Source organism: Schistocerca piceifrons, unplaced genomic scaffold, assembly GCF_021461385.2.
Source record: "Schistocerca piceifrons isolate TAMUIC-IGC-003096 unplaced genomic scaffold, iqSchPice1.1 HiC_scaffold_1878, whole genome shotgun sequence".
NCBI classification, from domain to species: Eukaryota; Metazoa; Arthropoda; class Insecta; order Orthoptera; family Acrididae; genus Schistocerca; species Schistocerca piceifrons.
This window is the reverse complement of record NW_025727765.1, coordinates 62519-75818: the sequence shown is the minus strand read 5'-3', so window position 1 is coordinate 75818 and position 13300 is coordinate 62519. Positions and strand designations below refer to the sequence as shown.

General features: G+C 53.3%; 1 protein-coding gene across 1 annotated transcript; it reads left to right on the top strand.

The window, feature by feature from the left end:
- Positions 1 to 1258: 1258 nt before the first annotated feature.
- On the top strand, positions 1259 to 2571 carry LOC124741162 (pinin-like). The gene is made up of 3 exons (XM_047248672.1): positions 1259 to 1283; positions 1385 to 2034; positions 2083 to 2571. Exons 1-3 carry the CDS (start codon positions 1259 to 1261, stop codon positions 2569 to 2571), a joined length of 1164 nt encoding a protein of 387 aa, XP_047104628.1.
- Positions 2572 to 13300: the final 10729 nt, after the last annotated feature.

The following is a 13300-nucleotide window of genomic DNA, read 5'->3' as shown; positions in this document are numbered from 1 at the left end:
TGAGCTGTCCTCTCAAGATGAGCTGCCCTCTCTAGTTGAGCTGTCCTCTCAAGTTGAGCTGTCCTCTCAAGTTGAGCTGTCCTCTCAAGTTGAGATGTCCTCTCAAGTTGACCTCTCCTTCAAGTTGAGCTGTCCTCTGATGTTGAGCTGTCCTCTCTAGATGAGCTGTCCTCTGTAGATGAGCTGTCCTCTCAAGTTGAGCTGTCCTCTCAAGTTGAGCTGCCCTCTCAAGTTGAGCTGTCCTCTCAAGTTAAGCTGTCCTCTCAAGTTGAGCTGTCCTCTCAGGTTGAGCTGTCCTCTCAAGTTGAGCTGTCCTCTCAAGTTGAGCTGTCCTCTCAAGTTGAGCTGTCCTCGCAAGCCGTGCTGTCCTCGCAAGTTGTGCTGTCATCGCAAGCTGTGCTGTCCTCGCAAGCTGTGCTGTCCTCGCAAGCTGTGCTGTCCTCGCAAGCTGTGCTGTCCTAGCAAGCCGAGCTGTCCTCGCAAGCCGTGCTGTCCTCGCAAGCCATGCTGTCCTCACAAGCCGTGCTGTCCTCGCAAGCCGTGCTGTCCTCGGAAGCCATGCTGTCCACGCAAGCCTTGCTGTCCTCGCAAGCCGTGCTGTCCTCACAAGTTTTGCTGTCCACACAAGCTTTGCTGTCCTCGCAAGCTTTGCTGTCCTCGCAAGTTGTGCTGTCCTCGCAAGTTGTGCTGTCCTCTCAAGTTGTGCTGTCCTCTCGAGTTGAGCTGTCCTCTCAAGTTGAGCTGTCCTCTCAAGTTGAGCTGTCCTCTCAAGTTGAGCTGTCCTCTCAAGTTGAGGTGTCCTCTCAAGTTGAGCTGTCCTCTACAGTTCTGCTGTCCTCTACAGTTCTGCTGTCCTCTACAGTTGGACTGTCCTCTCAAGTTGAGCTGTCCTCTCAGGTTGAGGTGTCCTCTCAGCTTGAGATTTCCTCTCAAGTTGAGCTGTACACTCAAGTTGAGCTACCCTCTCAAGTTGAGCTGCCCACTCAAGTTGAGCTGCCCTCTCAAGTTGAGCTGCCCTCTCAAGTTGAGCTGCCCTCTCAAGTTGAGCTGCCCTCTGAAGTTGAGCTGCCCTTTTAAGTTGAGCTGTCCTCTTAAGTTGTGCTGTCCTCTCTAGTTGAGCTGTCCTCTCAAGTTGAGCTGTCCTCTCAAGTTGAGCTGCCCTATCAAGTTGAGCTGCCCTCTCAAGTTGAGCTGCCCTCTGAAGTTGAGCTGCCCTTTTAAGTTGAGCTGTCCTCTCAAGTTGAGCTGTCCTCTCAAGATGAGATTTCCTCTCAAGTTGAGCTGTACACTCAAGTTGAGCTGCCCTCTCAAGTTGAGCTGCGTTCTCAAGTTGAGCTGCCCTCTCAAGTTGAGCTGCCCTCTGAAGTTGAGCTGCCCTTTTAAGTTGACCTGTCCTCTCAAGTTGAGCTGCTCTCGCAACCTGTGCTGTCCTCGCAAGCCGTGCTGTCCTCGCAAGCCGTGCTGTCGTCGCAATCCGTGCTGTCCTCGCAAGCCGTGCTGTCCTTGCAAGCTTTGCTGTCAGTGCAAGCTTTGCTGTCGGCGCAAGCTGTGGTGTCCTCCCAAGTTGTGCTGTCCTCGCAAGTTGTGCTGTCCTCTCAAGTTGTGCTGTCCTCTCAAATTGAGCTGTCCTCTCAAGTTGAGCTGCCCTCTCAAGTTGAGCTGCCCTCTCAAGCTGAGCTGCCCTCTGAAGTTGAGCTGCCCTCTGAAGTTGAGCTGCCCTCTCAAGTTGAGCTGCCCTCTCAAGTTGAGCTGTCCTCTCAAGTTGAATTGTCCTCTCAAGTTGAGCTGTCCTTTAAAGTTGAGCTGTCCTCTCTAGTTGAGCTGTCCTCTCAGGTTGAGCTTTCCTCTCAGGTTGAGCTGTCCTCTCAAGTTGAGCTGTCCTCACAATCTGTGCTGTCCCCGCAAGGTGTGCTGTCCCCGCAAGCTGTGCTGTCCCCGCAAGCTGTGCTGTCCCCGCAACCTGTGTTGTCCTCGCAAGCTGTGCTGTCCCTGCAAGCTGTGCTGCTCTCTCAAGCTGTGCTGTCCGCGCAAGCCGTGCTGTCCTCGCAAGCCGTGCTGTCGTCGCAATCCGTGCTGTCTTAGCAAGCCGTGCTGTCCTTGCAAGCTTTGCTGTCGGTGCAAGCTTTGCTGTCGGTGCAAGCTGTGCTGTCCGCACAAGTTGTGCTGTCCTCGCAAGTTGAGCTGCCCTCTGAAGTTGAGCTGCCCTCGCAAGTTGAGCTGTCCTCTCAAGTTGAGCTGTCATCTCAGGTTGAGCTGTCCTCTCAAGTTGAGCTGTCCTCTGAAGTTGAGCTGTCCTCTCAAGTTGAGCTGTCCTCTAAAGTTAAGCTGTCCTCTCAAGTTGAGCTGTCTTCTCTAGTTGATCTGTCCTCTCTAGTTGAGCTGTCCTCTCTAGTTCAGCTGTCTTTCCTAGTTGAGCTGTCCTCTCTAGTTGAGCTGTCCTCTCTAGTTGAGCTGTCCTCTCTAGTTGAGCTGTCCTCTCAAGTTGAGCTGTCCTCTCAAGTTGAGCTGCCCTATCAAGTTGAGCTGCCCTCTCAAGTTGAGCTGCCCTCTGAAGTTGAGCTGCCCTTTTAAGTTGAGCTCTCCTCTTAAGTTGAGCTGTCCTCTCAAGTTGAGCTATCCTCTCAAGATGAGCTGTCCTCTCTAGTTGAGCTGTCCTCTCAAGTTGAGCTGTACACTCAAGTTGAGCTGCCCTCTCAAGTTGAGCTGCCCTCTCAAGTTGAGCTGCCCTCTCAAGTTGAGCTGCCCTCTGAAGTTGAGCTGCCCTTTTAAGTTGAGCTGTCCTCTTAAGTTGAGCTGTCCTCTTAAGTTGTGCTGTCCTCTCTAGTTGAGCTGTCCTCTCAAGTTGAGCTGTCCTCTCAAGTTGAGCTGCCCTATCAAGTTGAGCTGCCCTCTCAAGTTGAGCTGCCCTCTGAAGTTGAGCTGCCCTTTTAAGTTGAGCTGTCCTCTCAAGTTGAGCTGTCCTCTCAAGATGAGATTTCCTCTCAAGTTGAGCTGTACACTCAAGTTGAGCTGCCCTCTCAAGTGAGCTGCGTTCTCAAGTTGAGCTGCCCTCTCAAGTTGACCTGCCCTCTGAAGTTGAGCTGCCCTTTTAAGTTGACCTGTCCTCTCAAGTTGAGCTGCTCTCGCAACCTGTGCTGTCCTCGCAAGCCGTGCTGTCCTCGCAAGCCGTGCTGTCGTCGCAATCCGTGCTGTCCTCGCAAGCCGTGCTGTCCTTGCAAGCTTTGCTGTCTGTGCAGGCTTTGCTGTCGGCGCAAGCTGTGGTGTCCTCCCAAGTTGTGCTGTCCTCGCAAGTTGTGCTGTCCTCTCAAGTTGTGCTGTCCTCTCAAATTGAGCTGTCCTCTCAAGTTGAGCTGCCCTCTCAAGTTGAGCTGCCATCTCAAGCTGAGCTGCCCTCTGAAGTTGAACTGCCCTCTGAAGTTGAGCTGCCCTCTCAAGTTGAGCTGCCCTCTCAAGTTGAGCTGTCCTCTCAAGTTGAATTGTCCTCTCAAGTTGAGCTGTCCTCTAAAGTTGAGCTGTCCTCTCTAGTTGAGCTGTCCTCTCAGGTTGAGCTTTCCTCTCAGGTTGAGCTGTCCTCTCAAGTTGAGCTGTCCTCGCAATCTGTGCTGTCCCCGCAAGGTGTGCTGTCCCCGCAAGCTGTGCTGTCCCCGCAAGCTGTGCTGTCCCCGCAACCTGTGTTGTCCTCGCAAGCTGTGCTGTCCCTGCAAGCTGTGCTGCTCTCTCAAGCTGTGCTGTCCTCGCAAGCCGTGCTGTCCTCGCAAGCCGTGCTGTCGTCGCAATCCGTGCTGTCTTAGCAAGCCGTGCTGTCCTTGCAAGCTTTGCTGTCGGTGCAAGCTTTGCTGTCGGTGCAAGCTGTGCTGTCCGCACAAGTTGTGCTGTCCTCGCAAGTTGTGCTGTCCTCTCAAGTTGAGCTGTCCTCTCTAGTTGAGCTGTCCTCTCTAGTTGAGCTGTCCTCTCAAGTTGAGCTGTCCTCTCAAGTTGAGCTGTCCTCTCAAGTTGAGCTGTCATCTCAGGTTGAGCTGTCCTCTCAAGTTGAGCTGTCCTCTCAAGTTGAGCTGTCCTCTCAAGTTGAGCTGTCCTCTAAAGTTAAGCTGTCCTCTCAAGTTGAGCTGTCTTCTCTAGTTGATCTGTCCTCTCTAGTTGAGCTGTCCTCTCTAGTTCAGCTGTCTTCCCTAGTTGAGCTGTCCTCTCTAGTTGAGCTGTCCTCTCTAGTTGAGCTGTCCTCTCTAGTTGAGCTGTCCTCTCAAGTTGAGCTGTCCTCTCAAGTTGAGATGTCATCTCAAGTTGACCTCTCCTTCAAGTTGAGCTGTCCTCTGATGTTGAGCTGTCCTCTCTAGATGAGCTGTCCTCTCTGGATGAGCTGTCCTCTCAAGTTGAGCTGTCCTCTCAAGTTGAGCTGCCCTCTGAAGTTGAGCTGTCCTCTCAAGTTAAGCTGTCCTCTGAAGTTGAGCTGTCCTCTGAAGTTCAGCTGTCCTCTTAAGTTGAGCTATCCTCGCATGCTGTGCTCTCCTCGCAAGCTGTGCTGTCCTCGCAAGCCGTGCTGTCCTTGCAAGCCATGCTGTCCTCGCAAGCTGTGCTGTCCTCGCAAGTCGTGCTGTCCTTGCAAGCCGTGCTGTCCTCACAAGCTTTGCTGTCCTCGCAAGCTTTGCTGTCCTCGCAAGTTGTGCTGTCCTCGCAAGTTGTGCTGTCCTCTCAAGTTGAGCTGTCCTCTAAAGTTGAGCTGTCCTCTCTAGCTGAGTTGTCCTCTCAGGTTGAGCTTTCCTCTCAGGTTGAGCTGTCCTCCCAAGTTGAGCTGTCCTCGCAATCTGTGCTGTCCTCGCAAGCTGTGCTGTCCTCGCAAGCTGTGCTGTCCTTGCAAGCTGTGCTGTCCTCACAAGCAGTGATGTCCTCGCAAGCTGTGCTGTCCTCGCAAGCTGTGCTGTCCTCACAACCTGTGCTGTCCTCGCAACCCGTGCTGTCCTCGCAAGCCGTGCTGTCCTCGCCAGCCGACCTGTCCTCGCAAATCGTACTGTCCTCGCTAGCCGTGCTGTCCTCACAAGCTGTGCTGTCCTTGCAAGCTTTGCTATCATCGCAACTTGTGCTGTCCTCTCAAGTAGTGCTGTCCTCTCAAGTTGAGCTGTCCTCGCAAGTTGAGCTCTCCTTGCAAGCTGCGCTGTCCTCGCAAGCTGTGCTGTCCTCGCAAGCTGTGCCGTCCTCGCAAGCTGTGCTGTCCTCCCAAGTTGTGCTGTTAGTGCAAGTTGTGCTGTCCTCGCAAGTTGTACTGTCCTCTCAAGTTGTGCTGCCCTCTCAAGTTGTGCTGTCCTCCCAAGTTGTGCTGTCCTCTCAAGTGTAGCTGTCCTCTCAAGTTGAGCTGACCTCTCAATATGAGCTGTCCTCTCAAGTTGAGCTGTCCTCTCAAATCGAGCTGTCCTCTCAAGTTGAGCTGTCCTCTCAAATTGAGCTGTCCTCTCAAGTTGAGGTATCTTCTCAAGTTGAGGTGTCCTTTCAAGTTGAGGTGTCCTCTCAGGTTGAGGTGTCCTCTCAAAATGAGGTGTCCTCTCAAGTTGAGCTATCCTCTCAAGTTGAGGTGTCCTCTCAAGTTGAGCTGTCCTCTCAAGTAGAGCTGTCCTCTCAAGTAGAGCTGTCCTCTCAAGTTGAGCTATCCGCTCTAGTGGAGCTGTCCTCTCAAGTTGAGCTGTCCTCTCAAGTTGTGCTGTTGTCTCAAACTGAGCTGTCGTCTCAAGTTGAGCCGTCCTCACAAGTTGAGCTGTCTTCTCAAGTTGTGCTCTCCTCTCAAGTTGAGCTGTCCTGGCAGGTTGAGCTGTTCTCGTAAGTCTAGCTGTCCTAGCAAGTTGAGCTGTCCTCGCCAGTTGATCTGTCCTCTCAAGTTGATCTGTCCTCTCTAGTTGATCTGTCCTCTCTAGTTGAGCACTCCTCTCAAGTTTAGCTGTCCCCGCAAGCTGTGCTGTCCCCACAAGGTGTGCTGTTCTCGCAAGCTATGCTGTCCTCGCAAGCTGTGCTGTCCTCGCAAGCTGTGCAGTTCTCGCAAGCTATGCTGTCCTCACAAGCTGTGCTGTCCTCGCAATCTGTGCTGTCCTCGCAAGCTGTGCTGTCCTCGCAAGCTGTGCTGTCCTCACAAGATGTGCTCTCCTCGCAAGCTGTGCAGTCCTTGCAAGCTGTGCTGTCTTCGCAAGCTGTGCTGTCCACGCAAGCTGTGCTGTCCTCGCAAGCTGTGCTGTCATCGGAAGCTTTGCTGTCCTCGGAAGCTGTGCTGTCCTCGGAAGCTGTGCTGTCCTTGAAAGCTTTGCTGTCCTCGCAATCTGTCCTGTCCTCACAACCTGTGCTGTCCTCGCAAGCCATGCTGTCCTCGCTTGCCGTGCTGTCCTCGCAACCCGTGCTGTCCTCGCAACCCGTGCTGTCCTCACACGCCGTGCTGTCCACGCAAGCCGTGCTGTCCTTGCAAGCCGTGCTGTCCTGGAAAGGCGTGCTGTCCTCGCAAGCCGTGCTGTCATCACAAACTTTGCTGTCCTCTCAAGCTTTGCTGTCCTCACAAGCTTTGCTGTCCTCGCAAGTTGTGCTGTCCTCGCAAGTTGTGCTGTCCTCTCAAGTTGAGCTGTCCTCTCAAGTTGAGCTGTCCTCTCTAGTTGAGCTGTTCTCTCACGTTGAGCTGTCCTCACAAGTTGAGCTGTTCTCTCAAGTTGAGCTGTCCTATCAAGCAGTGCTGTCCTCGCAAGCTGTGCTGTCCTTGCAAACTGTGCTGTCCTCGCAAGCTGTGCTGTCCTCACAAGCTGTGCTGTCCTCGCAAGCTGTGCTGTCCTCACAAGCCGTGCTGTCCTTGCAAGCTGTGCTGTCCTCGCAAGCTGTGCTGTCCTCGCAAGCTGTGCAGTCCTCACAAGCTGTGCTGTCCTCGCAAGCTGTGCTGTCCTAGAAAGCCGTGCTGTCCCGGCAAGCTGTGCTGTCCTCACAAGCTTTGCTGTCCTCGCAAGTTGTGCTTTCCTCTCAAGTAGTGCTGTCCTCTCAAGTTGAGCTGTCCTCTCAAGTTAAGCTGTCCTCTCAGGCTGAGCTGTCCTCTCAAGTTGAGCTGTCCTGTCAAGTTGAGCTGTCCTCTCAAGTTGTGCTGTCCTTTCATGTTGTGCCGTCCTCTCAAGTTGAGCTGTCTTCTCAAGTTGAGCTGTCCTCTCAAGTTGAGCTGTCCTCTCAACTTGAGCTGTCCTCTCAAGTTGAGCTGTCCTCTCAAGTTAAGCTGTCCTCTCAACTTGAGCTGTCCTCTCAACTTGAGCTGACCTCTCAAGTTGCGCTGTCTTCTCTAGTTGAGCTGTCCTCTCAACTTGAGCTGTCCTCTGAAGTTGAGCTGTCCTCTGAAGTTGAGCTGTCCTCTCAAGTTAAGCTGTCCTCTCAAGTTGAGCTGTCCTCTCAAGTTGAGATGTCCTCTTAAGTTGACCTCTCCTTCAAGTTGAGCTGTCCTCTGATGTTGAGCTGTCCTCTCTAGATGAGCTGTCTTCTCCAGATGAGCTGTCCTCTCTAGATGAGCTGTCCTCTCAAGTTGAGCTGTCCTCTCAAGTTGAGCTGTCCTCTCAAGTTAAGCTGTCCACTCAAGTTGAGCTGTCCTCTCAAGTTGAGCTGTCCTCTCAAGTTGAGCTGTCCTCTCAAAATGAGCTGTCCTTGCAAGCCGTGCTGTCCTCGCAAGCCATGCTGTCCTTGCAAGCCGTGCTGTCCTTGCAAGCCGTGCTGTCCTCGCAAGCTGTGCTGTCCTCGCAAGCCGTGCTGTCCTCGCAAGCCGTGCTGTCCTCGGAAGACGTGCTGTCCACGCAAGCCTTGCTGTCCTCGCAAGCCATGCTGTCATCACAAACTTTGCTGTCCTCTCAAGCTTTGCTGTCCTCGCAAGCTTTGCTGTCCTCGCAAGTTGTGCTGTCCTCGCAAGTTGTGCTGTCCTCTCAAGTTGAGCTGTCCTCTCAAGTTGAGCTGTCCTCTACAGTTGAGCTGTCCTCTACAGTTGGACTGTCCTCTCAAGTTGAGCTGTCCTCTCAGGTTGAGGTGTCCTCTCAGGTTGAGATTTCCTCTCAAGTTGAGCTGCCCTCTCAAGTTGAGCTGCCCTCTCAAGTTGAGCTGCCCTCTCAAGTTGAGCTGCCCTCCCAAGTTGAGCTGTCCTCTCAAGTTGAGCTGTCCTCTCAAGTTGAGCTGTCCTCTCAAGATGAGCTGCCCTCTCTAGTTGAGCTGTCCTCTCAAGTTGAGCTGTCCTCTCAAGTTGAGCTGTCCTCTCAAGTTGAGATGTCCTCTCAAGTTGACCTCTCCTTCAAGTTGAGCTGTCCTCTGATGTTGAGCTGTCCTCTCTAGATGAGCTGTCCTCTCAAGTTGAGCTGTCCTCTCAAGTTGAGCTGCCCTCTCAAGTTGAGCTGTCCTCTCAAGTTAAGCTGTCCTCTCAAGTTGAGCTGTCCTCTCAGGTTGAGCTGTCCTCTCAAGTTGAGCTGTCCTCTCAAGTTGAGCTGTCCTCTCAAGTTGAGCTGTCCTCGCAAGCCGTGCTGTCCTCGCAAGTTGTGCTGTCATCGCAAGCTGTGCTGTCCTTGCAAGCCGTGCTGTCCTTGCAAGCCGTGCTGTCCTCGCAAGCTGTGCTGTCCTCGCAAGCCGTGCTGTCCTCGCAAGCCGTGCTGTCCTCGGAAGACGTGCTGTCCACGCAAGCCTTGCTGTCCTCGCAAGCCATGCTGTCATCACAAACTTTGCTGTCCTCTCAAGCTTTGCTGTCCTCGCAAGCTTTGCTGTCCTCGCAAGTTGTGCTGTCCTCGCAAGTTGTGCTGTCCTCTCAAGTTGAGCTGTCCTCTCAAGTTGAGCTGTCCTCTACAGTTGAGCTGTCCTCTACAGTTGGACTGTCCTCTCAAGTTGAGCTGTCCTCTCAGGTTGAGGTGTCCTCTCAGGTTGAGATTTCCTCTCAAGTTGAGCTGCCCTCTCAAGTTGAGCTGCCCTCTCAAGTTGAGCTGCCCTCTCAAGTTGAGCTGCCCTCCCAAGTTGAGCTGTCCTCTCAAGTTGAGCTGTCCTCTCAAGTTGAGCTGTCCTCTCAAGGTGAGCTGCCCTCTCTAGTTGAGCTGTCCTCTCAAGTTGAGCTGTCCTCTCAAGTTGAGCTGTCCTCTCAAGTTGAGATGTCCTCTCAAGTTGACCTCTCCTTCAAGTTGAGCTGTCCTCTGATGTTGAGCTGTCCTCTCTAGATGAGCTGTCCTCTGTAGATGAGCTGTCCTCTCAAGTTGAGCTGTCCTCTCAAGTTGAGCTGCCCTCTCAAGTTGAGCTGTCCTCTCAAGTTAAGCTGTCCTCTCAAGTTGAGCTGTCCTCTCAGGTTGAGCTGTCCTCTCAAGTTGAGCTGTCCTCTCAAGTTGAGCTGTCCTCTCAAGTTGAGCTGTCCTCGCAAGCCGTGCTGTCCTCGCAAGTTGTGCTGTCATCGCAAGCTGTGCTGTCCTCGCAAGCTGTGCTGTCCTCGCAAGCTGTGCTGTCCTCGCAAGCTGTGCTGTCCTAGCAAGCCGAGCTGTCCTCGCAAGCCGTGCTGTCCTCGCAAGCCATGCTGTCCTCACAAGCCGTGCTGTCCTCGCAAGCCGTGCTGTCCTCGGAAGCCATGCTGTCCACGCAAGCCTTGCTGTCCTCGCAAGCCGTGCTGTCCTCACAAGTTTTGCTGTCCACACAAGCTTTGCTGTCCTCGCAAGCTTTGCTGTCCTCGCAAGTTGTGCTGTCCTCGCAAGTTGTGCTGTCCTCTCAAGTTGTGCTGTCCTCTCGAGTTGAGCTGTCCTCTCAAGTTGAGCTCTCCTCTCAAGTTGAGCTGTCCTCTCAAGTTGAGCTGTCCTCTCAAGTTGAGGTGTCCTCTCAAGTTGAGCTGTCCTCTACAGTTCTGCTGTCCTCTACAGTTCTGCTGTCCTCTACAGTTGGACTGTCCTCTCAAGTTGAGCTGTCCTCTCAGGTTGAGGTGTCCTCTCAGCTTGAGATTTCCTCTCAAGTTGAGCTGTACACTCAAGTTGAGCTACCCTCTCAAGTTGAGCTGCCCACTCAAGTTGAGCTGCCCTCTCAAGTTGAGCTGCCCTCTCAAGTTGAGCTGCCCTCTCAAGTTGAGCTGCCCTCTGAAGTTGAGCTGCCCTTTTAAGTTGAGCTGTCCTCTTAAGTTGTGCTGTCCTCTCTAGTTGAGCTGTCCTCTCAAGTTGAGCTGTCCTCTCAAGTTGAGCTGCCCTATCAAGTTGAGCTGCCCTCTCAAGTTGAGCTGCCCTCTGAAGTTGAGCTGCCCTTTTAAGTTGAGCTGTCCTCTCAAGTTGAGCTGTCCTCTCAAGATGAGATTTCCTCTCAAGTTGAGCTGTACACTCAAGTTGAGCTGCCCTCTCAAGTTGAGCTGCGTTCTCAAGTTGAGCTGCCCTCTCAAGTTGAGCTGCCCTCTGAAGTTGAGCTGCCCTTTTAAGTTGACCTGTCCTCTCAAGTTGAGCTGCTCTCGCAACCTGTGCTGTCCTCGCAAGCCGTGCTGTCCTCGCAAGCCGTGCTGTCGTCGCAATCCGTGCTGTCCTCGCAAGCCGTGCTGTCCTTGCAAGCTTTGCTGTCAGTGCAAGCTTTGCTGTCGGCGCAAGCTGTGGTGTCCTCCCAAGTTGTGCTGTCCTCGCAAGTTGTGCTGTCCTCTCAAGTTGTGCTGTCCTCTCAAATTGAGCTGTCCTCTCAAGTTGAGCTGCCCTCTCAAGTTGAGCTGCCCTCTCAAGCTGAGCTGCCCTCTGAAGTTGAGCTGCCCTCTGAAGTTGAGCTGCCCTCTCAAGTTGAGCTGCCCTCTCAAGTTGAGCTGTCCTCTCAAGTTGAATTGTCCTCTCAAGTTGAGCTGTCCTTTAAAGTTGAGCTGTCCTCTCTAGTTGAGCTGTCCTCTCAGGTTGAGCTTTCCTCTCAGGTTGAGCTGTCCTCTCAAGTTGAGCTGTCCTCGCAATCTGTGCTGTCCCCGCAAGGTGTGCTGTCCCCGCAAGCTGTGCTGTCCCCGCAAGCTGTGCTGTCCCCGCAACCTGTGTTGTCCTCGCAAGCTGTGCTGTCCCTGCAAGCTGTGCTGCTCTCTCAAGCTGTGCTGTCCGCGCAAGCCGTGCTGTCCTCGCAAGCCGTGCTGTCGTCGCAATCCGTGCTGTCTTAGCAAGCCGTGCTGTCCTTGCAAGCTTTGCTGTCGGTGCAAGCTTTGCTGTCGGTGCAAGCTGTGCTGTCCGCACAAGTTGTGCTGTCCTCGCAAGTTGAGCTGTCCTCTCAAGTTGAGCTGCCCTCTGAAGTTGAGCTGCCCTCGCAAGTTGAGCTGTCCTCTCAAGTTGAGCTGTCATCTCAGGTTGAGCTGTCCTCTCAAGTTGAGCTGTCCTCTGAAGTTGAGCTGTCCTCTCAAGTTGAGCTGTCCTCTAAAGTTAAGCTGTCCTCTCAAGTTGAGCTGTCTTCTCTAGTTGATCTGTCCTCTCTAGTTGAGCTGCCCTCTCTAGTTCAGCTGTCTTTCCTAGTTGAGCTGTCCTCTCTAGTTGAGCTGTCCTCTCTAGTTGAGCTGTCCTCTCTAGTTGAGCTGTCCTCTCAAGTTGAGCTGTCCTCTCAAGTTGAGCTGCCCTATCAAGTTGAGCTGCCCTCTCAAGTTGAGCTGCCCTCTGAAGTTGAGCTGCCCTTTTAAGTTGAGCTCTCCTCTTAAGTTGAGCTGTCCTCTCAAGTTGAGCTATCCTCTCAAGATGAGCTGTCCTCTCTAGTTGAGCTGTCCTCTCAAGTTGAGCTGTACACTCAAGTTGAGCTGCCCTCTCAAGTTGAGCTGCCCTCTCAAGTTGAGCTGCCCTCTCAAGTTGAGCTGCCCTCTGAAGTTGAGCTGCCCTTTTAAGTTGAGCTGTCCTCTTAAGTTGAGCTGTCCTCTTAAGTTGTGCTGTCCTCTCTAGTTGAGCTGTCCTCTCAAGTTGAGCTGTCCTCTCAAGTTGAGCTGCCCTATCAAGTTGAGCTGCCCTCTCAAGTTGAGCTGCCCTCTGAAGTTGAGCTGCCCTTTTAAGTTGAGCTGTCCTCTCAAGTTGAGCTGTCCTCTCAAGATGAGATTTCCTCTCAAGTTGAGCTGTACACTCAAGTTGAGCTGCCCTCTCAAGTTGAGCTGCGTTCTCAAGTTGAGCTGCCCTCTCAAGTTGACCTGCCCTCTGAAGTTGAGCTGCCCTTTTAAGTTGACCTGTCCTCTCAAGTTGAGCTGCTCTCGCAACCTGTGCTGTCCTCGCAAGCCGTGCTGTCCTCGCAAGCCGTGCTGTCGTCGCAATCCGTGCTGTCCTCGCAAGCCGTGCTGTCCTTGCAAGCTTTGCTGTCTGTGCAGGCTTTGCTGTCGGCGCAAGCTGTGGTGTCCTCCCAAGTTGTGCTGTCCTCGCAAGTTGTGCTGTCCTCTCAAGTTGTGCTGTCCTCTCAAATTGAGCTGTCCTCTCAAGTTGAGCTGCCCTCTCAAGTTGAGCTGCCATCTCAAGCTGAGCTGCCCTCTGAAGTTGAACTGCCCTCTGAAGTTGAGCTGCCCTCTCAAGTTGAGCTGCCCTCTCAAGTTGAGCTGTCCTCTCAAGTTGAATTGTCCTCTCAAGTTGAGCTGTCCTCTAAAGTTGAGCTGTCCTCTCTAGTTGAGCTGTCCTCTCAGGTTGAGCTTTCCTCTCAGGTTGAGCTGTCCTCTCAAGTTGAGCTGTCCTCGCAATCTGTGCTGTCCCCGCAAGGTGTGCTGTCCCCGCAAGCTGTGCTGTCCCCGCAAGCTGTGCTGTCCCCGCAACCTGTGTTGTCCTTGCAAGCTGTGCTGTCCCTGCAAGCTGTGCTGCTCTCTCAAGCTGTGCTGTCCTCGCAAGCCGTGCTGTCCTCGCAAGCCGTGCTGTCGTCGCAATCCGTGCTGTCTTAGCAAGCCGTGCTGTCCTTGCAAGCTTTGCTGTCGGTGCAAGCTTTGCTGTCGGTGCAAGCTGTGCTGTCCGCACAAGTTGTGCTGTCCTCGCAAGTTGTGCTGTCCTCTCAAGTTGAGCTGTCCTCTCTAGTTGAGCTGTCCTCTCTAGTTGAGCTGTCCTCTCAAGTTGAGCTGTCCTCTCAAGTTGAGCTGTCCTCTCAAGTTGAGCTGTCATCTCAGGTTGAGCTGTCCTCTCAAGTTGAGCTGTCCTCTCAAGTTGAGCTGTCCTCTCAAGTTGAGCTGTCCTCTAAAGTTAAGCTGTCCTCTCAAGTTGAGCTGTCTTCTCTAGTTGATCTGTCCTCTCTAGTTGAGCTGTCCTCTCTAGTTCAGCTGTCTTCCCTAGTTGAGCTGTCCTCTCTAGTTGAGCTGTCCTCTCTAGTTGAGCTGTCCTCTCTAGTTGAGCTGTCCTCTCAAGTTGAGCTGTCCTCTCAAGTTGAG